The sequence below is a fragment of the Elephas maximus genome, chromosome 9, assembly GCF_024166365.1.
Source record: "Elephas maximus indicus isolate mEleMax1 chromosome 9, mEleMax1 primary haplotype, whole genome shotgun sequence".
In the NCBI taxonomy this organism is placed as follows: Eukaryota; Metazoa; Chordata; class Mammalia; order Proboscidea; family Elephantidae; genus Elephas; species Elephas maximus.
This window is the reverse complement of record NC_064827.1, coordinates 77,464,289-77,489,070: the sequence shown is the minus strand read 5'-3', so window position 1 is coordinate 77,489,070 and position 24,782 is coordinate 77,464,289. Positions and strand designations below refer to the sequence as shown.

Below are 24,782 nucleotides of genomic sequence, written 5' to 3'. Positions count from 1 at the left end.
AGGGAAGTGGCTGAGCTTCCGCAGATGTAGGGAGCCCAGCTTAGAGTACAGCCTGAGGGTCCTAGATGAATGTGGGCAACTTTGCTTAAGCCCCCAAGGGTATCTCCTTCTTGGAACCAGGGGCCTTGGGCTGCTGGGTCTACACTCTTGGCTGAAGTTGGGGCAGCTGGTTAAGGGGACTACCAGAGACACTGCACTGCAGTGGTGCCAAGTGTTTCACCCTGATGTCAGCTTGGGCTCTGGGGCCTTCTACATGGTTTCTGGGCTGGAATGGAAAGCAGGGTAGATGGAACAGCAGTTTCAGGGAGCCCTCCCAGGATAAGAGAGGGGCCCAGAGTCTACAAGGGTCTGGAGGAGTTTCCACGCAGGTTCCAAGAAGAAGGTACAAAGAGACTGGTCCTGGTCCAGTGTCACATTGCATGCTGGCAGAGGGGCCATCTGCCTAGCTGTTCCAGAGGCCATGAAGAATCTGAGGTTGGGGTTGGGTGTGCTTGGGAAGCATCTCCCAATGCAGTTAATATTCTTTGCTTGGGGCTGCTAATTCCTCAGCTTCCTTTGACATGGTGGAGAGGGGATGGGGGCTTGAAGAGAGGAAATGTGCCCCAACATTTCCCCCAAAGTCTTGTTCATCCCATTCCCACCCTAGCCGCGAGACCTGGGCAATAGTTTTGAACACAGATACTGGCAAGATAAGCTGAGGGAGGCTAGCCAGGGATTAGCTTAGGGTCCTGCCCCAGATTTAGCCCAGCAACACTTCCAGCCAAACTCCTGGGCTCCTTGGCACTTCAGCCCCCAACCCTGTTGCAGGAAACTCTTTTAAGAAAGCCAAGGTGGAGGGGTCTGAGAGCACTGGATGGGGAGCTTTGTGGCGCCAGGTCCCAGCCCCTGTGACTCTGGCTCAGGCATTGGCTGTTCGTGGAAGTGGACTCTGCTCCTGTCCCTTCTGACCCGAAGCTTCCCCAGCCCTTCCCCAGCTGCCACCGCCAAGGCCTCCAGCGCAGCAGCCGGATCCTCCGTAAAAGGATAAAGATCACATTCTTCACTTTTTAAGTCGCACAAAAGCTGTATGCATAATTAATGTGCAATAAACATGAGCGGCTGGAAATTAACTAAATGAAAAAAAAAAAAAAGAACGTACTTAATTGTAAAAATTTAATTTTGCGTTTATTCTTTTTCTTTCTCTCTCTCTTTCCTCTCCCTTTTACAACGTGTTATATTCTTGGAGCCCTTAAGATCTCACCGGAGATGACATTCTGAAAGGCTCGCCTCCTGACCTCTTGCCAGGGAGCCTCGGACAAGATGAGTTTTAAGTGGCAGCCTAGTCAGTTACTTTCAACAGAGGGTCCGAGGGTGCCCACAAGTGGGGTGTTATTGTGGCGCACAAAGGAATATTGTAATCATCCCCCAAGACCCTCCTTGAGGAACCTCTGTGCCTGATTTTAAGGGCTTTGGTAGATGCAATTTTGAGAGTCACCTTTCGAAACTCGGAGAGAAAGCCCATTGTGGTATTTAAAATTCCTGAACATGAATTCAGTGGTTAAAAAGCCAAAGGACTAAATATGTTTCCATATATTCAAAGTATTTTAAGCAATACCACTGAAGGTTTCCTGCCGTCTTCTCTTCCTTCTAATTTTTTAAAGGACAAGACCTTTTCTAGATGCTGAGAGTGGGTGGCAAAATTTCCCAATGGAAAAATTTATTGATGTATTCTTAGTTATTGTCACATTTCTTAATAAAACCTGAGGATTCGGTTTCAAGAAACAATTCATCCACTTGAAAGAGAATTTAACAAACAACAAAAAAAGAATTATTATTTTTAAGAATAAAACACTCTATTAACAGACACTTTAAAATATGATTTATTGCACACCCAGGACACCAACGATAACTTAAAATATCAAATCCCTGGAAATAAATCACTGCCGATCCCATCTCCCTTACATGCCAGCTGTTTTCCTGTTTCTGTGGTTTTTCCAGCCCTGGTCTGTATCAGTAGATAATTTTAAAAGAGGCAGGAGAATCAAGAGACAGAGCCCAGACGAGTCTTGGCTGTTTGGATGAGAATTGTGTTTTCAAAACATTCTAGTTTGTCCTGGACAGTTCGTAGCTGGCTCTTCTCAAGTCTTTTCAAACAGTAACTAACTCAGCTGTCTCTTCGAGTTGCTCTATTGCCAGGTTTATTTATAACAAGAAAAGAGATTGTCAATATAGTTGCTTGCGCTTGCTGCTACCTCTGCCCAGGTACCTGGTCCTGCTCAAGATGATCAGCTGTCATCCGGGAGCTGCCCGGTCAGGGGGGACCACCGGCAAGCTGTAAATAACCATGGCCGTGGCTGTGGATCACCTCTGGCTGGCTGGCTGGCTGTGCCGGTTCCACCGCTGACGAGCTGCTAAATGCGGCTGCTTCATGAACAGGTGGCCCACAGGGGCTGAGGCCAGGCAATGGGCTTGGGCAGCCGGCTGGTGTGTGCAACAGCCTCTGAGGACCAGCTTGATTCCGGCCCCAGACCCCCACCCGGTGCCCAAACTGGCCCCAGCTGCAGACCTGTGCATTAAACAGGTTCTGACACTAAAAATCCAGGTCTGTCTGCCGTTGTCATAGGAATGCAATATCCTCTGGAGGTCTCCTTATTAAAATCCAAGCCTTGCTGCTGCTGCCCGGGATAGATTTCTATTCCATTTGTATTGATCACAGGGAAGTGTCTCATTCCCTGGTTGACAAATGCAGCCAGCAGGGAGTTAGTTAGCTTTTGGTGGAAAACATTTGTTTCCACGGTGATTTAGGTGATCCTGAACCGGAGCTGTGGTTATATTCGTAAATCCATGGTGGGTAATCTCTACCTATGATATGGAATTACAAATGTGGGGATTACAGTCTGGCAGAACAACAGAGCCTGCCAGGGGCTTCAGAAATTACCCAATGCAGCCACTTAGTTTCACAGACAGAAAATTGGGGCCAAGGAACAGGGACTTGACTTGCCCAAGGTCACTTCTAGAAATTTAACCTACAGATATACCTGTCAGTGTGTGCAAAGGATATTCATCACAGTACTTTTTTTTTTTTTTTAAATGCAAAGGGTGAGAAACCATCATAGGAGATTGGGTAAATAAATTATGGTTATAGGTAGAACTACATCAAATTACTGTTTTTGTTGGTCAAAAATGGTCAAATGTCCACAATCTCATAGGGTTCAACTTAATACATCTATGGAATGAAATGTCATGCAGTCTTAAGAGGAATGAGATGGAGAACGCACCAAGATACATTATTAAATGAAAAAAAGCAAGCTGCAGGACAGTGTATCCAGTATACTACCATATACGTGCTTTTAAAAAAGTAAATGTGTATGTATTTGCTAGTATAAGCTGCGGCTCTCTGGAAGGAGACACTAGAAACTGTCCGTGGTGGCTGCCTTTGGGGAGGAGAACTGGGGGTTAGAAGAAGATTGACTTTTCACTTTATAGCCTTTGTACTTGGAGTTTTACACTGTGTGTGTGTGTTTGGCAGATACAAGATGAACGTTAAAACAGAGATCAAAACATCGGTGGCTCCCTCATTACTTGTGGTTCACAGCTTAGTCTCCGTGGTGAGAGAAAGCTGGGTTTCAAGTCACTTCGTGTCACCGAATCTCAGTTTTCTCATCTGTCCAATGGGGATAATGATGTTTACTTCATAGGGTGGATGTGAAGATTTGCTTGAGACATGAATGGGCGAGGCTCAGCACAGTGTTTGGCACAAAGAAGTCAGCAAATGCTACAGATTATTATGTACTACAGATAAGCCATAATACATACATATACCCATAAAAATCCTTAAGACGGCTTGCTTGGCATTTTCTTTTCCTCTGAAGAGATATTAAAAATAGCTGTGTGTGTTTGGAGTCAGAACTCCTGAGCGTTACGTGGGACTCTCTGCTTGGGGACCATTTTCCTGTTGCAGTGACACTCAGACTAAATTTACAGGGTGGGTCTGATGATTTTTTTTCTGAATCAGTGAACAGTCTTCCTCGTCTCTGTGTGCGCAGGCAGGTGAACTAATAGAATTAAGCTTATTGGTTTAATTCCTCTGGGTCCCCTTGGTGAGGGGAGAGCAGCTGGATGAATATTTTAATTAAGCTCCGACACCCAGAAGTCAAAGTCCCCAAGTGGTCCCATTGGGCAAGGGCTCGCAGTTTGGGGTTTAATCAAGTTTGGTTTCAGAGTTCAAATTTCTTCCTGGACAGAAATATGTCATCAGGCATCCAAGACTTCCACTGGAAAAAAAAAATACAACCTGACTGTATTTTCTCTAGAGAATGATACCGTGATTCGATTAGCCTTTTTCCTTGACATTTTGCCCACTTTATTAACTTCTGCTTTGCTTTTAAGCAGGCAAACTACTGTTTTACTTCCCTGAAGAAGCTCATAATATTATAATTCAAGTGTCAGGATAGATTAGGTTAAACGAACTGTGTAATTCCCGAAGGAAAACAAACTTCAAAACGGACACGGTTTGCCTGGTAACATGTCATGGATTGCATTAGCGTCGAACGGGCGATTCTCTCACCTAATGCGCTAAAGTTGGCTCAAATGTTCCCCGCTCTGCAAGGTGAGAAATTACTTAGCTAACAAAACATTTAGTTTTCCTCTCTTTGCATTCTTTCTTTATGAGATCCTGAATGTGACATTTTCTCCAAAAAATCTCTGTGCTTATTTGTGAAAAATGTATATTAAAACCAAAACCCATCAAATGGAAAGAAATCACAGATGGTTTTATTCACAAGCAGTAGAATTAATGGCCTCTCTTCTCTTTATAATATTAGAAGCAGATGAGTTCATTATGATTTCACCCTAATAAAGAAAACCTGCTTGATTTTGACAAGACATCGACTTATCTAATACATCTACTAAATAACAAACCCACTGCCCGCCCGTAAAACACGGCCCGCAAACACCAGTTTTGCCTGGGCTGCTTCTAAATTAATGAAAAACACTCCAATCCAAAGAGAGCAAAAAAAGGGTGGGCATGGGAAGAGATGGAATTCAAGGGATTTTTGAAAATCTGACTGATTCCGAACAAAAAGAGTTTTGAAATGTTTACTTTGTGGTGGTTTGAAAATTTTTACATCTTTCGCCAAAGCGGGCAGAGAAGTGAAACCATCTGAAAGGGCTTTTGAAAAGAGCCATTCAGCACAAGTTGAACGAAGCTGTGGTTGCTTTATCTCGGGCGATCTGCAGGCTCGGTGCAGAGGGGAGGCCCAGCCCTTTCTCCCCGCTCCTCCCCAGCTCCAGGGCTGCGGCCCGGCTTCAAAGCGCGCTGTTGGCGCAGCGTCCTGGGGGGGAATTGGACACCTCGCTTGGGGACGCATCAGCCGGCGAGCTCTTATCCCCAAGCGCTGCTGCCTGATGTGGTCATCTTGTTAGTCATGGAAAGCCAAGGGTGTTTCTGTTTGTAACCCTTTCAGCACTTATTAAGCAAGAAGTGGGAGGCTTTACGCAAAACTGCAAAAGATGTTTTGTGTCCCCAGGGCCACGGCAGCCGGGGCCACAAAGTATCAATCATTCCAAAGATCTCTCCGAGAAATGGAACACGTCAGCCCTGCCCAGAGGGGGAGAAAAATGAACGGCTATGGAGCCTCTGTTGTGGGACCTTCTTGGCTTGGCTCCCGTGGAAGGGCGTGGGCTCCTTCTTCTCAGAGTGAAAACTGCCGAGAATGCCTGTGGGGAGCCAAGCAACTCGGCTTAAGAAAAATGGCACATCTCCGTGGCTCTGGTGTCCAATTCAATGGTTCAGGACTCTCAACTCAGATTTCTTCCCAAACTTTCTGCAGCCCTGAGACCAAAAGAGGGCTGACTGCAGAAATCCAGACACCTGCACAAAAGTGTCAGGGCTGGGGGAGAGGGTGGCAGCCAAGGTGGAAATAGTATTTCTAAGCAGCTCCTTAAAAGTGCACTACCCCGCATTCCAGTACCTCTGTGTTGTCCCGGGACCTGCGTCTGTCTTGCTGTGCTGCGCTCCCTTCCTCCAAGCGAGAGGGGCTGGGGAATCTTTGACAGGCCCAGGTGGAATTCAGAATTCTGAGATCATCGGAGTCCCTCCTTCGCAGGCCTAAATTCCACAAGTATCAAACTTCGGGGGAGAATTTCAGGGGAAGCGACAAGTTTGAGCCAAGACCTCATGATTGAAATTCTCCTCCAATAAACCCCTGCCAGCTGAGCCCAAAGGGTCCGTAGTTGGTTCAGCAAGCAGGGACGGCAGGAAGGGGGTTGGGGGTCACAAACTTCAAACAGGACTGGGTGGCGGGGGGCAGTTGTGCTGAGGGGAGACAGATCACAAGGGGCTCAGAGCTAATGAAAGAGACCGAGGCTGTAGCACCTATAAATTCAGCTCTCTCCAGATTAAAGAGCCAGCAGCCCAGGTTCTTGGCAGCGATGCCCTCCTCATTTAAGGATAGGCCTGGAGTGTGTGTGGGGGGGGGGGCGGGGGGGTGCCGGAGGGTGTAGATATGCAACCATCTTCAGGATGGACATTTGCAGTCCCGAGAGGCCCCATCCAGGAGGATTTGTCCTTTCACCATTGAGTTCTGAGGGAGCCAAGATGGCATTCAAAAGCCTCATTAAACATCGAGGAGCCTACTATTTCCAGGCACTGTGCTGGGCACATCACCCAGAAGATAAACCAAAAACCAAACCAGTTTCCGTCAAGTCAATTCTGGCTCATGGCAACCCCATGTGTGTCAGTAGAACTGTGCTCCACAGAGTTTGTAATAGCTGATTTTTTCAGAAGGAGATTACCAGGCCTTTATTCTGAGGTGCTTCTGAGTGGACTCAAACCTCCAACCTTTTGGTTAGCAGCTGAGCACTTGCATTTCAACTGTTTGCACCACCCAGGGACTCCAGGAAGGTAGGGGCCATTATTTCTCCCATTTTACAGATGAGGCTAAGAGAGGTAAAGTCAGCCACTGAAGGACATATGGCTGATGTGTGGTAGAGGCAGGGTTGGAGCCCAGTTCCTCTGGCTTCTGCCACTGACGGAGACTGAGACAGGGGGTTAGGTGAGGTGGGGTGGGGGGCAGAGGCCTGGCAAGGGGCAGGTCAACACTGCTTTACATCCTGCCCTCACCTCGGCCCTACCCCCTCACACTGACCTTGACATTCAATCAGGTGCCAGTGATGTCTGGCCCAGCAGTCGGGGCCAGGCCTCCCCAGCTTCCCGGCGACAAATGGTTCTCATTTGAAAGGGAGGTTATAAAAACACATGCCCAAAGACACTGTCAGGGAACTGAGGATTAATCTCAGTTCAGTCAAAGACCATTCCAAATATTTTGGAAGGAGAGTGGGGAGGGAAGCAGCCCTGGTTGGGAAGGAAGTCAGCGTTAGAGGTGTGCCCCTCAGGTCGGGCCAGTTTGAAGGCATGTTGTGATGTGAGAAGGTGGGGCTCAGAGGCCACTTCATACCTGGCAAGGCCACGTCTGACCTGAGAATGTTGCTTTTCTCCATGAATCCCTGATGCCGGCTTTGCTGGAGGCCTTGAGTGAATGCTCACACCGTGTTTGGTATCTTGGCTATGTTTCAGGGTGGTTTGTGTTGCCAAAAGGAAGGGAAGGATTAGACGCCCGGGACATTTTCATTTTCTGGATAGTGTCAAAAAGCTGAGTGTTTATGCCTGGGGACTCCACCAGAGGGGGGACTTGGAGACTGCCAGGAGCTGGGGAGGGGGGCACTACCTCCAAGCCCCATGCCCAGACCCCTGTGGGCCACACAGTGAGTCCCAGTTCAAGCCAGGGACCGGTGAGGGAGCATCAAGTAGTCTGTGATAGTGGCTCCCTAACTGGGTGGCTAGATCCCTACAAGGCACCCATGGGCACCTAGGGCACAGGCTTGGGGCTGTGGGCTTGGGGCCTCTGCCCAGCTTTCACAACAACCCCAGTGACTCTGTTTATTGGGAGCTCAGTGAGTGCCAGGCAGTGTGCTGCAAAATCTCATTTGTACAACAGCTCTGTGAGGCCCTCATTTTACAGAAAGGGAAACTGAGGCTCAGAGAGGTGCAGGTGACTTGCCCAAGGCCTCCAAACCTTTAACCTTCTCAACCACCTCACAAAGCAGCGACATCCCATTTTGTATATGTAGAAGTCGAGGCTCTGAGAGGAGATGTAACTTGCTCCAGCCCACGTGGCTAGGGAAGGTGGGTCTGGGACTTGTGGCCCCAAAGCCAGGCTCAGGACCCTCCAGGTGACTGGGATTCCAGAACGGTCCAGGTCCAGAGTCCTCAAGGGCTGCTTTCCCGGAGAGGGGCGGGCAGAGCAGGGGTGGGGACCTCCGAGGGGCGCTGAGAGGACTCTTGCTGCGGGCTGGCCTTCATCCAAACAAACGTCCGCAGCTCAGAGCCAATGGATTTATCTTCTGACTGTCAGACTTGCACCGCAGGGTCGGCTCCGTCGAGCTCTGCTTTCTTTACTGAAGGGTCAGAAAATAACCAGCACTGGGCTGGGGAATCCCGCAGAAGGCGCCTGGAGGTTCCAGCGCTGGGGAGGGGGCGCCGGAGCGCCCCCGCGCGGCTGAACTCCAGTGTGGCAACCAGCTGCCCAGAGTGCGGGCGGCCGGGGGGTGGGGGACAGGGGCCTTGCGGGTTCCCCAGGGAAGAGAGAACTCGCCCGCCCAGGGCTCGGCACTTTACACTGACTCTTCCCAGCAACCTTGCAAGGGAGGTCCTAGGACGGCTCTCATGTTACAGGGGAGAAAACAGGCCCAGAGATTGCAAGAGCGCTCTCAGGGCTCCACAGCTGGGAGGAATGGCGCTCAAAGGAGGGTTTGCCTCATTGCAAAGAGCTTCTTCTCCGGGAGCTGCAAGAGGCTGTCCTCAGCCGCTGGAGGGCTCACCCTAGGGAGCCCCCTACAGTCAGTGCAGTCGGAGCAGGGGAGAAGAAGGGGGAAAGCCCTGCAGCTCTGGCCATGCTCACAACTCTCAATACCCCAGCAGAAATCTCTGGAAGGGTGAGGGGGCAGCTGCCATGTGAGGAAGGGCTAGTGTTTAGCCTTGAAGCAAATTCCAAACGAGGGGTGCTTGGATCCTCCTGGCAAAATCCACCCAGAGGACACTGAGCACCAGTGTGCACTACTAAGCGGCTGCCTCCAAACTGGGTGGGTAGGTCTGCGGTGGACCAAGGTCGCAGGGCCTTCAGTGGGTGTGAAGTGGCCTTCTGGGGCCTCCTCATGGCCAAGCGCCCTCTGCTGGATCCCACCAGCACTGTGCTACACCATGGGCTGGGCATATTATGGGTCTGACCTCAATTCCTCTTGGGGAAAGCCCAGGGTGGCTGGTTACTGAGCCCCAGGGTCACATCAAGGGGAAGTGGCAGTGCTGGGTCTGGAACCCAGGCCTGTCTGACCCCAAGGGCCATCTCTGTCTTAACCACCACACAAAGGACACCTCCTCTCTGCTGGGCAGGTGTTCAGGCTCAGCACTGGAGGTGGGGATAGTTGGGGTAGGTGTCCTGAGCTGTCCCTCTTTGGCTGTGTGATTCTGAGCACTCTCTGGAGCCTCAGTTTCCTCATTTGCTAAATGGGAGAATCTGTAACTACAGGACTGTGGTGATCAACACAATAAAGTATACCAGTATACCACTGTTGTCTTTGGTAAATGTTTGCTGGATGATGACTGAACAAACGCAACCCCACACCCTGCACATGCACCTGTTTATCCCTCACTTGGAACATCCTTCATCCCAGGCCAACCCCTCTGGAGCTCAGGAACCCTCCTGAATCTTCCAGGACTCACTTCAAGGGACTGGAAGGAAATCAAAACCATCTTTAAATGGTTTGAGAAGATAGGCAAAGATTCTTAAATAAGACACAGGAAGCACTAACCATAAAGGAAAAGATTAGTAAGTTGGACTACATTTATTAATAACTTTTGTTCACCAAAAGATACCATTATGAGAATGAAAAGTCAAGCCACAGAGTGGGAGAAGATATTTGCATGTATATAGGATAAAGGGTTCATTTTGAGAATATATAAAGAAATTGATAAGGAAAGGACAGACAACCTAATAGGAAAATGAGCAAAAGACTTAAGGAGCCCGTCACAAAAAAGGATATGCAAATGACCAATAAACATACGAACTTGTGCTCAACCTCACTAGTCAACAAGGAAATGCAAATTTCAACTACAATGAGATACAACGTCACATATACTAGAATAGCTAATTTTGAAAAGTCTGAGGATACCTAAGAAAAGGATGTGGAGCAACTGGAGTTTTCAAACATTGTTAGTGGACATGTAAATTGCTACAACCACTTTGGAAGACCACTTAGGAGATATTTACTAATGCTGAAGATATGCTGCCTGTATGACCCAGCAATTCCACTCCTAGGTATATGCCCAACAACAATGTACACACATGTCCACCAAAAGACATGCACGCAAATGTTCACGGCAGCACTAGCCTGGGGCTACCAACCAGCAAGGAATCTACATGGCAGGTACCTTGATTTGGACTTTTAGCTTCCAGAGCTGGAAAGCAATAAATTTCTGTTTTTAAAGCCAACTTCTCTGTGGTGTTTTGTTATAGCAGCCCTAAGAAACTAAGGCAATGGGTGTTTATGTTTCTACTTTTGTCCATATTGTAAACGTTCTGTTATTCTGACCATCTCTTTATCCCTTCCAGAGGGGTTCTAGAAGAATGCTTCAATTTAATATTCCAGTGTAGTGATTTTTTCTTTGGCTGTATCATTTTGCTAGTTAACTATTTTAATTACTAATTTTTTCTTCCTAGTATTCCATCGGGTCTTGTTCAGAACAACTTATCCGTGCCTAATGTTTCCAATGTCTTTCCATATCTCTAGAAGAATACTTTGTGTTTATTTTAAATCATGTTTCATCTGATCTATGAAGTTTGCTTCTTCTCATGTTGGTTTTTCAGCTTCTTGTCATCAGTTTGGTGACCTGAGTTCTTCTGGTGTTTATTTTTTGCCTGTGAGCTCATCATTTCTTGGGACTGTCAGCTACACTGGTTGGTAACATGTAAATGGAGAAAGTGGTGACAGTTCAGAGCTTAGTTCAGTGGTTCTTCACCTTGGCTGCACACTGAAGTCACTGGGGGAGCTTTCAAATATAAAGGCATTCCACTGATGCCTGATTTAAATGGTCTGGGTGTAGTCTGGGTATAGGAATTTTAAAAAGTCTCCAGGTTATTCTAATGTGCAGTCAAGGTTAAGAACCCTTGTGCTCCCTCTAGAGGGCAAGGAGGGTGGGGGCAGCATGTGTGTCAGGTGTTCCAACTTGTGCCAACCTCTGCCATTTGCCCTCCCCTATATATATATATATATATATTTTTTTTTTTATATGAGTCGGAATTGACTCGAAGGCACTGGGGTGCACTGGGACCAGGAGATCCAGACTCGCAGGGAACTTTCCAAGACTTCTGCCCCAGCATCATCTTTCCCCAGACCCTGCCTCTCTAGTTGCACTTACCTGGCCCAAGGTGTGCAGAGAGGGCAAGAAGGAGCTCAGGGATCAGCCTTGCACCTGCACCTGCTGCTCCCTGATCCTCTGGTGGGATCTGGCTGAGTTGCCCTTAGTACAGCTGCTCTTCTCCCTCATAGCGGTGAAAGGATGAAAATGATACATCCAGGGCAGCATGGGGGAGATACATGGTCATAGTTAGAAAACTGGCCCTCCCCACACTCTTCATCTGTGGCATCTGGCAACCCTTTGCTTTGGTCTGTGGCTGTTCCCACCCCCTGCGACCCAACCCCTTTGAGGTTTCAGTGTCAGGCCTGTGATCTGTCGACCTCCCTCTTCCTCTGCCTCTCCTAGAGCTGTCATCACCACCACCATCACTGGATGACACTCCTTGGTGCCAGGCCCCGTGTTTGGTGCTGCGGCTTCAGAGACAAATTGGACAAGAACTCTGCTCTTGGGTGCTCACACCCTTATCTCTGGTATCTTTGGGGCCAGCATTAGGACTTGTCCAAGGAGGCCTACAGCTAGCTGGTCGTTGTGGTTCCAGGGCAGTCACAAGTGCCACATCACAGCAAGTACCACTGGGGTCCCATCCTACTTAGGCTCCTCAGCAATTGAGTCCAATCCCTCTGACTACCTCACCTGCTTCAAGGAACTTGCTCAAAGAACATTTGTCTATGCCTGCTAGTTTTTCTAGGCCTGTACTGGGTGCTCCGTATGTGTGGTGGGAGAGGAAGCATAACAGTGGAGACACGGACCCCTCCCTCAAGGAGCACATAATCTAAGGAAAGGATCAAAAGGCTCCAGTGCAGCAACATGTGATACGCTGTGCAAGGTGTGGGGTGGCTTGAAGGGGAAAATCATTATCTTTGCCTCCATAGGGTCAAGATATACATCACAGAGGAGATGCTTGAGTAGGGTCTTGAAGAATGAATAGGAGTTTACCAGGCAGAAAAGCAGGAGAAAAGCATTATAGGCAGAGGGAAAAGCATATGCAAAGGCAAGGAAGCATAAAGGAGTCAAGGGCTTGGGGAACTATGGAGAACTCAGCAAGTGGGGGTTAGTAGGAGGTTGGTTGGGATGGGAAGCTGGCGTCAGACCTAGGAGGGGTATACAGAATCTTGAGGGACTCAGATTTCATTCTTAAGAGTGAAGAGCACCGGAGCATTTTAAGTAGAGGAGTTATATAGATCTTGGCTGTGTAGAAGATGGAAGTCAGGGGGAATGAATGAATGAGTGAGTGAATGTCCTACTGACCTCACTGTCCTTATCCCACATCTGCTGCTGGTGGAGTTCCCCTGTCTTCCAGGAGTCCTGCTCTTTTCCACCTTCCTGGGGCGGTCTCTTAGCCCCCAGCCCAGACTTGCCCTCCTCTGCGGCAGAAGCCACCCAGGTCTAAGCCTCTGAGACCTGTTCCTTTCTTCACAGCGGGTGGGCCCTGGCAGGGATGTTATATACTGTGTACACAGTTCTCCCCACCCCTCCACCAGCTGCCAGGAACAGAAAGGCTGGTTCAAGTCTGTGCAGGGACCCTAGGTTTGGGACCATGAAACTGGTGCCTCTGGATCTTCTGAGCTGAGGTGTACACCTGGGTAACCATGTATGGGAAGGGCCATGCATGCTGGTGTGCAGTGTGAGTGTGAGAGCCAGGGCATGAGAGAATGAGGACCAAGCAGACACCAGACAGAGGCAGATGGGGCACCCTGGGAAAGACAGAGGGAGAGGCTGGGGCTGCCTGGGGTGGGGGTGGGCCCTCCTGGGTGTGCCACACCACCCCACCCCAGGTGGGCTGCATTCTACCTCTTTTTTTTTTTTTAATTTTTATTGTGCTTTAAGTGAAAGTTTACAAACCAAGTCAGTCTCTCATACAAAAACTTACATACACCTTGCTATATACTCCTAGTTGCTCTCCCTCTAATGAGACAGCTTACTCCTTCCCTCCACTCTCTCTTTTCATGTCCATTCGGCCAACTTCTGACCCCCTGTGCCTTTTCATCTCCTCTCCAGACAGGAGCTGCCCACATAGTCTCATGTGTCTACTTGATCCAAGAAGCTCACTCTTCACCAGTATCATTTTCTAACCCATAGTCTAGTCCAATCCCTGTCTGAAGAGTTGGCTTTGGGAATGGTTCCTGTCTTGGGCTAACAGAAGGTCTGGGGACCATGACCACCCAGATACCTCTAGTCTCAGTCAGACCATTAAGTCTGGTCTTTTTTATGAGAATTTGGGGTCTACATCCCACTGATCTCCTGCTCCCTCAGGGGTTTTCTGTTGTGTTCCCTGTCAGGGCAGTCATCAGTTGTAGCCAGACACCATCTAGTTCTTCTGGTCTCAGGCTGATGTAGCCTCTGCTTTATGTGGCCCTTTCTGCCTCTTGGGCTCATAATTACCTAGTGTCTTTGGTGTGGATCATTCTCCTTTGCTTCATGTGGGTTGAGACCAATTGATGTATTTTAGATGGCCACTTGCTAGTGTTTGAGACAACAGACACCACTCTCCAAAGTGGGATGCAGAATGTTTTCTTAATAGGTTTTATTATGCCAGTTGACTTAGGTGTCCCCTGGAACCACGGTCTAAAAACCCATGCCCCTGCTACGCTGGCCTTTGAAGCGTTCAGTTTATTCAGAAAACTTCTTTGCTTTTGGTTTAGTCCACTTGTGCTCACCTCTCCTGTATTGTGTGTTGTCTTTCCCTTCACCTGAAATAGTTCTTATATACTATCTAATTAGTGAAAACTCCCCTCCCGCTCTCCCTCCCCACTCTCGTAACCATCAAAGAGTGTTTTCTTCTCTGTTTAAACTATTTCTTGAGTTCTTATAACAGTGGTCTCATGTAATATTTGTCCTTTTGCAAATGACTAGTTTCACTCAGCATAATGCCTTCCAGATTCCTCCATGTTATGAAATGTTTCATGGATTCATCATTGTTCTTTATCCATGCGTAGTATTCCATTGTGTGAATATACTATAATTTATTTATCCGTTCATTCATTGATGGGCACCTTGGTTGCTTCCATCTTTTTACTATTGTAAACTGTGCTGCAATGAACATGGGTGTGCATGTATCTGTTCGTGTAAAGGCTCTTAATTCTCTAGGATATATTCCAAGGATATATATTGCTGGATCGTATGGTAGTTCTATTTCTAGCTTTTTAAGGAAGTGCCAAATCGATTTCCAAAGTGGTTGTACCATTTTACATTCCCACCAGCTGTGTTTAAGTGTTCCGGTCTCTCCACAACCTCTCCAACATTTATTAGTTTGTGTTTTTTGGATTAATGCCAGACTTGTTGGAGTGAGATGGAATCTTATCGTAGTTTGGATTTGCGTTTCTCTAATGGCTAATGACCGTGAGCATTTCCTCATGTATCTGTTAGCCACCTGAATGTCTTCTTTAGTGAAGTGTCTGTTCGTATCCTTTGCCCATTTTTTAATTGGGTTGTCTTTTTGTAGTTGACTTTTTGCAGTATCATGTAGACACTAGAGATCAGATGCTGATCAGAAATGTCACAGCTAAAAACTTTTTCCCAGTCTTTCGGTAATCTTTTTACTCTTTTGGTGAAGTCTCTGGACGAGCATAGGTGTTTGCTTTTTAGGAGCTCCCAGTTATCTAGTTTCTCTTCTGCATTGTTAGTAATGTTTTGTATACTGTTCATGCCATGTATTAGGGTTCCTAGCATTGTCCCAATTTTTTCTTCCATGATCTTTATTGTTTTAGATTTTATATTTAGGTCTTTGATCCATTTTGAGGCAGTTTTTGTGCATGGTGTGAGGTATGGGTCTTGTTTCATTTTTTTGCAGATGGATATCCAGTTATGCCAGCATCATTTGTTAAAAAGACTGTCTTTTCCCCATTTAACTGACTTTGGGCCTTTGTCAAATATCAGCTGCTCATACATGGATGGATTTATGTCTGGATTCTCAATTCTCTTCCATTGGTCCATGTATCTGTTGTTGTACCAGTACCAGGCTGTTTGGACTACTGTGGTGGTATAATAGGTTCTAAAATTAGGTAGATTTGTTCTTCTTTTTCAGTAATGCTTTACTTATCTGGGGCCTCTTTGCCTTCCATATGAAGTTGGTGATTTGTTTCTCCATCTCTTTGAAAAATGTCATTGGAATTTGATTCAGAATTGCATTGTATCTGTAGATGGCTTTTGGTAGAATAGACATTTTTACAATGTTAAATCTTCCTATCCATGAGCAAGTTATGTTTTTCCACTTATGTAGGTCTCTTTTGGTTTCTTGCAGTAGTGTCTTTTAGTTTTCTTCATATATGTCTTTTACATCTCTGGTAAGATTTGTTCCTAAGTATTTTATCTTTGGGGGGGGGCTACTGTAAATGGTATTGATTTGGTGACTTCCTCTTCAATGTTCTTTTTGTTGGTGTAGAGGAATCCAACTGATTTTTGTATGTTTACCTTGTATCCTGATACTTGGCTGAACTCTTCTATTAGTTTCAGTAGTTTTCTTGAGGATTCCTTAGGGTTTTCCGTATATAAGATCATGTCATCTGTAAGTAGCTACCTCACGACTCTTGAGACTCCTCTGGGTCTGACCACTAACTCCTCCTTGGCTTAGGTTACTGTGTATGGGTTTTAGTCCCTTGCAGACCAAAGGCCTCTTTGTAAGGTGCTCTCCCCAGGCCCAGATCCTGGTCCAAAGGCCTTCTCAGGCAGTGTTTGAGGCCTCTTCCAAACAGGCCGTGTCCTTGAGGTCAAGGGCCCTCCGCCTGCTGTGTGCTCAGTGCCCGGTGAACATTATCTCATTGGATCATCCTAGGGTAAGCCATGGGGAGGGTGACTGCCCCCATTCTGACAGGTAAACTGTGTCAGGTAAATAGCTGAAAGCCACATGGTCAGTCAGTGACAGAACCAGGATTTGAATCCAGCTCTTCAAACTCCAGGTCAAATGTTCTTTTTGCCCTTCCATGAGTTTCTCATGGAACCCTCTGGATAGCTTTTCCTCACTTTCTACTGTGGGAAAAAGACCTGTGAAATCCCCGAAGGGGTGGGGCTGGGGTTGAAGGAGCAGGACTGTAGGTGCGGACACTCTTTTGGGGACCCTCGTGGTCCCATCACAATGGGCACTGATCTAACTGGGCCTGTTCTCAGCTTGTCTCTGCTGACAGGGGAGGCTGCGAGTCTAGCAGGTACAGGGCTGGAGGCAGTTACAGCGCGACTGCAATGTCTAGCTGAAAAATGCAAAGGTCACATATAAAGGAGGCAAAGAGCTTTGATAGTGAAACCTGAACTGATGGTTCCTCCAAAGGAGCCCTTGCCTGTCCCGGGGCCCTGCAGCCCCTCACCTGGGATGTGGAGAGGCATCTTGCAAGCAGGTGAGCAGTCGGGACAGGACTGAACGCACCCGGAGCTGAGCCGCGCTGTGTCCCTCCACACGCCAGCCAGGCGGCCAACCTGAAGACAAGAGCTCTGGGGCAAATGAGATGAAAGGGCACTTCTGCATTCCTCACTGGCGACCCTTTAAACGCTAGCACTTCACATGCTTTCATGGCAATTGGGATTTTCTCCTTCAAGGAGCATTCCTGGAGGGCTGTTTCCAGAGAATAATAGTTTGTTTTTTGACCCTCCTGGATCCTTCTGGCAGATAACCAGCCATCTAAACTAAACAGGGGCAAAGAAGCCCACCAGCTCTTTCTGGAAGGTGAAAGGCCAGGTGATGGCCAACTGCTCCCCAAGCGCTGCAGCTGGCCCCGCCTGGGGGTGCGAGGCCAGAGCCTAGGAGGATCCTCTGAGGGACACTGTCCACCGGTGGTTTCAGAGACAGCAGCAAACAGGGGAAAGAGGTTAAAACAAACGTTTATTTAACAAATTATATTAAGAATACAGGCAATCACACAGTAAAACTCCTCTTTGCCAAGTATAAGAGTCACCTCAAATAAATATGCGCAGCAAGGACGGCGTTGCTCAGGTGAACACACAGCTGGCTCCTTGTTTGAGGCCAGGCCTGGGGCACAGCGGCTTGCATACCCTGCGCTGGGCGAACAGAAGCCCCTTCTCATCGTAGTGACAGCCACAGCAATCCCCTGGGCCTGCACCTTGAACAGGTGAAGGACCCCAGTGGGGGAACCATTGGCCTAGAGGATGAAAGCACGGTGCCTGGTCTGCCCCAGGCTCTGGGGTTAAGGTCAGCAGTGAACTGAATTAAACAAGCTCAGCTTTTGTGCACCTCGGCAGCTCGAGACTGCTTTGTCAAAGCCCTTCTTTGCCCTCCTCCTCAGGCCCACCGGGTTCTCAGGGAAGCTGCAGATCACAGGGAACCCTCCTATCTGGGAGCCTGTAGACCTAGGAGCCCGCTGACCTGGGGAGCCTGCAGACCTCGGAGTCCACATACCTGGGGATCCCACAGACCACAGGGAGCCCTCATAACTGGGGAGCCTGCAGACTTGGGGAGCCCACATACCTGGGAACCCCACAGACCTTGGGAGCCCCCAGACCTAGGGAGCACTCAGACCTGGAGCTTGCCTACCTCAGGTAGCCCTTGCCTGCTGGGGTGACTGGAGCAGGAGAGCCTTTGACCTGCCCAGCACCTATATGTGGGGGTATAGTGACACCTTCATGCTGGCCAGCAGCAGGTCCCTTCCCAGGGGCTGGGGAGCCCGTTAAGGGATGGAAACAAAAGGTCAGCATGAGGCATGTGCTTATGAAGGGCCAGCTGGCACAGTGGCTATGGGGCCAGACAAAACTTGAGGTCAAATGTCAAATCCTTTCTCTGCCACTTACCAGCCATGTGCCATGGACAAGTCTTAGTTTCTTCATCTGTAACAAGGAGTAAAAGCACCCACTTCCGGGGTTATATATATATATTTTTGAATGACCGGAGACAATGTGCTTAAGTGCCCAGCTGGGTGCCTGGCAAGGAGTTGGTGCTTAGAACCTGTCAGAACTTGTCCCCCACCTGCCCTGCTGATTACAAAGGGGCAGGAGGCAAGCAGGGTGGCTGACCAGCATTGACGGCTCTGCTGCACAAAACGGCCTCTGCCATCAGGGAAGAGGCCCTAGCTACTCTTTACTCACCTGGACCAGGGTCCTCATCTCTCCAAGTAGCCGAGGGCTGTAGCTGGCATTAGTTCTTGGACTTGGGGTGGGGGAAAAAGGCTTTATTATAAACTTGCAAGTGAACTTGGAGCAATCTACCTACTCCTTATCACCTTTGTGCCATTTTCAAGGCCCTTGGAAGATGCGTTACTGACTTCAGAGGGAAAGGACAGGCAACGGGGACAGCTGTGCTCTGGTTCAGGTCTTCTCTGGACGGGCAGGGGTGCTGGAGAGGGACCAGCAGCAGTGGTGGGGTGTGCTGGGGCATGGGGATCCAAGGGTGAGGTCGCAACCTTCACATATCCAAGAAAATCCTGTCCTTCCCTCCCCATGGTGGCCAAAAAAGTTTGTGAAGAAAAGCACTTTCTCAAAAAAGAAACAAAAGGTCTCACAATTCCTAGTATGAGCCAAGGCTCCAAGTATCAGTTCTACTGGAGTTTGCACAAGCCCCCACATGGGGTGGGCACATGTGCACACACATGTACACACACGCGCACACACACCCCTACAGCCACACCACATGCTGCTCGTCCTCACCCACCTCTCAGACGGCAAAGAAGTTGAGGGTCAGGAGCAGCCTAAATGCTACTACAGACACCAAATTGTCCTTAACACTGTCACTGCTTATTTTAAGCTGCCATTTATTACAACATTCACAGTCAAGGTTATATTTAAACTAATTCTGTAATGCTATTGAGGATGTCTTTCCAGCTAGCAGTTCATACAGGTCTGTCCTCCTTCCTGGTGGTTTGTCAAGGAGGAACATGGCCTGTGTGGGCCTGGCTGGGTCATGATTCAAGCAGGGCCTCATGACAGGGAGTGAACGGAGAGCTGTGGGCTCCTTCTCCTCCCTCCTCCAGCAACTGCCCTCACTGCTCAGTTCGCCCTCTTACTTGCTGACAAGGTTATTGTCTTTGAACCTTCTAGGCCCCATCAGAGCTATAGGAAGGCCTCGGTCTAAAGGGAGAAGAGGGAAGGGCCACTGGGCATTAACTCATAGGACTATCTCATGACCAGGACTGAAACACAAAGTGCCCAAACCAACATGAACTAGACGGAGTGATTAGAGTTCTTCTCCCCAAATCCCCCCACCCCAGGCCTGCTGGATGTTACCTCCCTTTGTTGGGCTTCAAGTCACAACATCACTCGGTTTGGGATCAGCCACCCATCCAAAAAACAAACACTCATTGCCGCTGAGTCAATTTTGACTCATAGCGACCCTATAGGACAGAGTAGAACTGCCCCGTAGCGTTTCCAAGGAGCAGCTGGTGGATCTGAACTGCCAACCTTCTGGTTAGCAGCTGAGCTCTTAACCACTGTGCCACCAGGGCTAAAGCAACAGTAAACACAGGTTCTCTGGGCTCCACTAACCAAACAAAAAAACCAACCTTGTTGCCATCGTGTCAGCCCCAACTCATGATAACCCTAGGTGTTTCAGAGTAGAATTGTACTCCATAGGGTTTTCATGGCTGTGACCTTTTGGAAGCAGATCGCCAGGCCTTTCTTCCAAGGTGCCTCTGAGTAAGTTAACAGCCAACTTTTCAGGTAGTAGCCAAGTGCTTAACCATCTGTACCACCCAGGGACTCCACTGGGCTCCACAGTGCCCCTAAACTTCCCCAGAAGCACAACTAGCTTATTTTAGTGGATCCAGTTCATCAGAAATCCTGGTTACACGTCAATCCCACAATAGCTTTTCCACAGGGACTCCCATCTTGATCTCACAGGCCTCTTGGGGTGGGGGTGGGGGCTTTTCCTACCACCATACTGTGTGGGGGACAGAGGGAGGCCAGCCTCCACAAGGGGCATCCTCAGGGAAGGTGAGGAGAGGCAGCCACTTTCCTAGTACACAGAAATCAGAGGTATCAAGGCTTGACCGAGCATATTCTGGCCAAAATGAAGATCAACAGACAATGCAAAAAGAGTTGGGTCCACAAGAGGGTCTCAGGGGTTTGGACACAGGGGGCCTGATGCAGGTACATGAGTATTTTTCACCCCAGCCCCACCTCTTAAACAGCAGCTGCCCCTCCTAACCATGTTGGCCAGTTCTTCCTCTGGTTCCTCCTGTGCCCAGCCAGACAGCCCTGCCATCTTGTGAACTGCAGAGGGAGGGTCTAAGCCTGGCTGAGGTTGTGGCTCTCCTGTCCCGACTTTTGGTTGGGGAACCTCACTGACTTTCCCAGGTCCATACACACTCCAGCCTCCAGACACACTCATCAACCACCCCGTCCAAACAGCCAACCACCTGGGGACCCCCAAGAGTGAAGATACCAACGTTTGATGGAATTAGAGAGGAAGCACCCTGACAGCCGGATGATGCAAAACAAGCCCATTGTGGGGCAGCAACAGCCACTGTTCTCATGGCAAATGGGCCCGAGTCCAAATTGGCAACAATGGACACTCTTGGCAGAAATGTCAGTTCTGGTTCACATTTGGTGAGCTGGGTCAGATGGACTTCTGTTCATTTGAACAATGTGTTCCTGTTAGCAGATGCCATCAAGTGCTGGGCTGGGTACCTTCTGAGGCCAGGTGACCACACACTCTGGTGGTCGCCCAAGGTCCTGTAGGGCCAGTCCCTATAATCACTGTGGTCAGGGCAGCTGGCTGAGGCAGTTGGAGCTGCTGTTGGCACGTGAGCATTCAAGCCCTCTGGGGAAAGGAGTGACCGGATGAGCACAGCACCCTGGGCAGCAAGACTCATGTCTAAGCAGGCTACCCTCAGCCCTCGGCCTTCTCCCCCAGAAGGCTGCTACGTAAAACACTTCCTGCCTCCAAACACCCAGCATATGTATCGGGCCACTGAGTCCACAGGACGCCTACACTAAGCCAAGAGCTGGGCTCCGGCCCACTCCAGGGGCCACTGGCTTCCTCCCGCCATGTTTTCTCAGGGTTGCCGAAAGTGCTTAGGGTAACTTGATCCCATCAGCCTGAGTGACTTATTCCCTGACAGCCTGCATCTGGGGCCATCAGCAAGGCTGGAGGGTCCTGTGCAAAGCCACCCTAGGAAGTAGCGGCTTAGTGAGGTCTCCAGTGGGGGCATCAGGAACGAGGGAGCAGGTGGGCGTCACCGGGTCCTTGGGGGTGACTCCTGTGGTGCATGAGGGTTTTGCAGGACAACTGGTCATTACACAGATGAGTTAGGAGCCGCTGGTCACTACACACACAGATTAGTTGCAATTATGAACAAGGTCCCCAGGGAGGTTGGAGTGTCATGACAGGCAAGCTGATGACAAAGAACGTAACAATCAGAAGTCCAGGGTTTCCCAGATAAGGCCTGCAAGGCATGTGGGAGGGCTGGCTGTTGGTAGAGGGCTTCTGTCCGGGGAGGGAGAGAAGATGGGTGGGAGTGATGGGGCGAATAGGGGGGTGACTGCAGCCCCAGCCCCAGCCGGGCCCCCATTCAGTAGTCTGGGCAGGAGGCTCGTCTTCTCCCCGCAGCTCCTCATGACTGCGGGATCTGCTGACACCTGGTGGGGCTGGGCGGGAGTCTGGCAGCGGCGCTCTGCTCCGTGCGGAAGCTGTACTCATACTGCGGGGGTGGTGGGGGAGGAGAATGGGGGACAGAGAGGCACAGTCAGTCCACGAGGAACCCAGAGAAACCCCACCATACCTCAGAGAAGACAAAGAGAAGGGCTGGTCACCTTGCTGAGTGCCCCAACACAAGAATGATGGGTGAGTCTGGGGGTCAGTGGAGTTGCCCTCTGTGTGTACAAGTGGCTGTGAGTGTGTGTGGGAAGGTGTGTGTTTCTGTGTTGTGGTTGCTGTACAAGCCAGGTATAGACACACTTCTGCTGCTGCCGGGGACTGATGAGTTTGGGGACAATGGCATCTTTCACAGTCCCTGCCTTGCTCCCTGCAAGGCAGTGCCCAAGGCTGTGGCGCCAACAGCAAGCCTGTGGTGAGCATCACCTCTTACAACCTAGCAGGACGCCCTTGTACTCCTGCTTAGAGGAGATGGTCACACTGCTAGTAAGTGGCAGATCTAGGACTTGACCCTAAACCTGACCTGAGGCTGGGCCTCCGCCACAAGGCTTAGGGGACCCTCTGCTTCTGCAACCTGGTGTGGCCTGGTTGGCTTGGTGTTCCCTGGGCACTGTCTGTGACAGTCACTTTGTGAGATGCACAGAGGACATGGGAAAGGGCTTCCCCGAGCCTCTTTGGATTGCACCATGTCCTCCCTGAAGCTCCATGCACGTCACAGCCAGGAGCACCAGCAGCAGCCTGGTTCAGTGACCCTGCCCTTGGTTGACTGGTGCTGCCTCCCCTTGCCAGGAGCCCGACCCTCATGCACAAGAACCAAGCTTACCTAACTCTGGCCCTGAGCCACGGAAATGAGTACAGGTAAGTTCCTGGTCTGAAGGGAATGCAAAGATGGGGCAGGTACTCCGATGGTGGATAGGGGGAGGGGACACCTGCAGTTTTTCTGGGAGACCAGGTGGGACTCAACGTTCAATGTGGGCAGGGGCATTCCAGGCAGTGGAGTGGGCATGGGCAGGGACGCCAGTGAGGACTGCCCAGCCCTGGCACAGACGGGCCTGCGGGCCACCAGGCTGGGCAGCGGGCACTGAGGGCCATGAGGCTGCAGGGGCAGGGTGGGAAATGGCCTGGAAGGCTACACAAGGCAGCCATGTGGTCATATGGGTTTCACGAAATGGGGGATTAAGTTAGCCAGTGGTTGTCAAACTTTAAAAAAAAAAAAAAAAAAAAAAACCTTTAGCAGGACTTCCATAAAAAAACCTTATCCAGGGCTTCCCCGCATAAAACAGATGAAAGTGGAGCTGCCCTAGTTGAACTTGGCCTGCACATGACGCCAGCTCCTCAGGGACACCCCCACCAACGGGCCACTCGGGAAGGGAGCCGTCCCAGCAGGCAGACGAGCACTGGGAGACTGCAGTGTCCCAGGAACCCACCCAGCAGGGCAGGTGCTCCACAGGGAGGCTCGCCGAGCGTAGGCTCGGTGAGGCCCTTGTGCCCACCCAGTGAGCTACCGCAGCAAGGAGGCCCTCCTGATGGCCGTGCGGGCAAGGAGAGCAGCTGAGGCGCTGATGAGCATTCAGGGGTCAGAGCGGGACCTCAAAGTCGTTAAAGAGTGAAGGGAAGCAGAAGGCCTTTCAGGGTCTTTTCTCCTAAAGAGGAAATGACGAGGGAGGCTGCAGCAGCCAGTGGACCACCTATGCCCAGTGCTGTTACCCTGGCCACCCCCTGCTGACAGTCCCACTGGGCGGACCTGGGACAGACAGATGGTGATCTTGGCTGGGGTCAGGGCAGGGGCAAGGCCTGGGCTGGCCCATCTCTGTATGAACAGTGGGGTAAGCAGCCTTGTGCCGTCCTGAGCCTGCAGCCACCGGAGGCATAAGGCCAGGAGACACATGGCAAGGGGAGAGAGAGGACATGACATTGTGGCCCCGACACACAGCATCTGTGGTCAGGAGCAGTGGGGAAGGGAGGACTTGACATTGCAGGGTGACCTCAGGCAGGTCTTTCCTCCTCTGAACCTCAGCGAGCTCTAAAATGGGGTGATGCTTACTTCCAGGGACTGCTGTGAGCATGGAATGGGGTAAGGTGGGTTAAGGATCCCGCCCTGCTCTGCCCTGGCACCAAGCATTCACTCAATGAATATTTGTCGGATACTTGAGATAACCAATCAAAGTAGCCCGCAGTCCCTCATGTTCCTGTTCTTCAAAAGACCAGGGCATAGGACATGGTCTGCAACGCCAGCTCCCATAATGTGGGATGGAATGCAGAGCAGTCCCAGATGAGACCTTTGGGCAAAGCCCAGGACGATACTGCCACCTTGTGGCTGCTTGGGTATGTGCATGGCAGGTAACATGACTGCAAATCCATTCCCTCCCTGCTTTTATCAGCACCCATGATATTATGATATCAGCCCTGTGCTGGGCGCTGGGGCCAGCACAACCCCACGCAGCTCCTGCTCCCCAGGGTTCACAGGGTAGTGAGGGGAGGGATACGTGAACAACACTTCCGAGGTTGGCTGCCCAGGACATGGTGAGGCCACAACTGCTCCGCAGCCTGGAGGGAGCAAGGAGAACTTCATGGAGCAGGTGACATTTGAACTGAGTCTTTTAAGTGAAGAGGAGCCTGGCTGGGGGGCAGGGTGGGGAAGGGCACTGAGACCAAAGAGAACAGCAGGTGCAAAGGCGCAGAGCTTTTGTGAGCAGATGGGCTTGTGCGTGGTGGGGGTGAGGGTGAGGGTGGAAAGGCCAGTAGGGGCCCGGCCCCAAGTCCTGCGTGCACTCTCTCCTGCTGATGAGTGGCTTTTAATGT

The 24,782-nt window shown here is 50.0% G+C and overlaps 1 protein-coding gene across 5 annotated transcripts in view; it reads right to left on the bottom strand.

The window, feature by feature from the left end:
- Positions 1-11,309: 11,309 nt before the first annotated feature.
- The window catches only part of MVB12B (multivesicular body subunit 12B), a 188,061-nt gene continuing 174,588 nt past the window's right edge, over positions 11,310-24,782 (bottom strand). Inside the window, exons 10-11 of one of the 5 annotated variants that reach the window (XR_007518573.1) lie at positions 18,479-22,026; positions 14,856-17,538 (exon numbers count right to left, since the gene is read on the bottom strand). Coding sequence is in view for 4 of the 5 variants with exons in the window: in XM_049894917.1 (XP_049750874.1) it covers positions 21,940-22,026 (87 nt within the window). In the remaining variant the exon portion in view is untranslated. Of the gene's footprint in view, positions 11,577-14,855; positions 22,027-24,782 lie in introns of those variants that run through there. The other 4 variants (XM_049894920.1, XM_049894918.1, XM_049894917.1 and 1 more) reach the window with 4 other exon arrangements.